General features: G+C 58.3%; 1 protein-coding gene across 1 annotated transcript in view; it reads right to left on the bottom strand.

The window, feature by feature from the left end:
- The window catches only part of PRSS12 (serine protease 12), a 32,859-nt gene extending 32,506 nt beyond the window's left edge, over positions 1-353 (bottom strand). The window contains exon 1 of the mRNA XM_014310997.2: positions 164-353. Coding sequence (XP_014166472.1) covers positions 164-221 — 58 coding nt within the window. The 5' untranslated portion in view covers positions 222-353. The remainder of the gene's footprint in view (positions 1-163) is intronic.
- Positions 354-434: the final 81 nt, after the last annotated feature.

Here is a 434-nt window from a genome sequence, read left to right as displayed (position 1 = left end):
AGCCAGGCATCTCTCTATTTCTCTTTCTGCTGCCACTTCACTTCTGTAGACAAAGTGCTTTCCCAGTAAGTGAACCCGGTTACAAAAAAGGAATGCCAGCCAGCCTTGGCAAGCTGAGCCTACTGAATGCTTATGGCGCAGCTTTGAAACGCTGTTCACCTACCCAGTATTAGAATAGCGGCGGAATAAAGCCAGACGGGACCTTCGTCTTTCCGCTGCATCCTCTGATGCACGAGTTTAACTCTCCTCTGCGAACAGCTTTGGCTGTCACTGGCAGACGGTGTCCGTCCCCTCGTTCCCCGTTTCCTCCAGCGGCAGGGAACCGGTACGGGATGGGAGAACGCCGCCGCCCGGCCAAGGCTCTCTCAGTGTCCGTCTCCCCCCAGCGTCCCTCAGCCCCTCGCCCTCTCCCGCTCCGCCGCCACCCCTGCCTC

This window comes from Geospiza fortis, unplaced genomic scaffold, assembly GCF_000277835.1.
Source record: "Geospiza fortis unplaced genomic scaffold, GeoFor_1.0 scaffold1425, whole genome shotgun sequence".
Taxonomy (NCBI): Eukaryota; Metazoa; Chordata; class Aves; order Passeriformes; family Thraupidae; genus Geospiza; species Geospiza fortis.
Note: the sequence above shows the minus strand (reverse complement) of the source record. Positions and strands in the feature narration are given on the sequence as shown.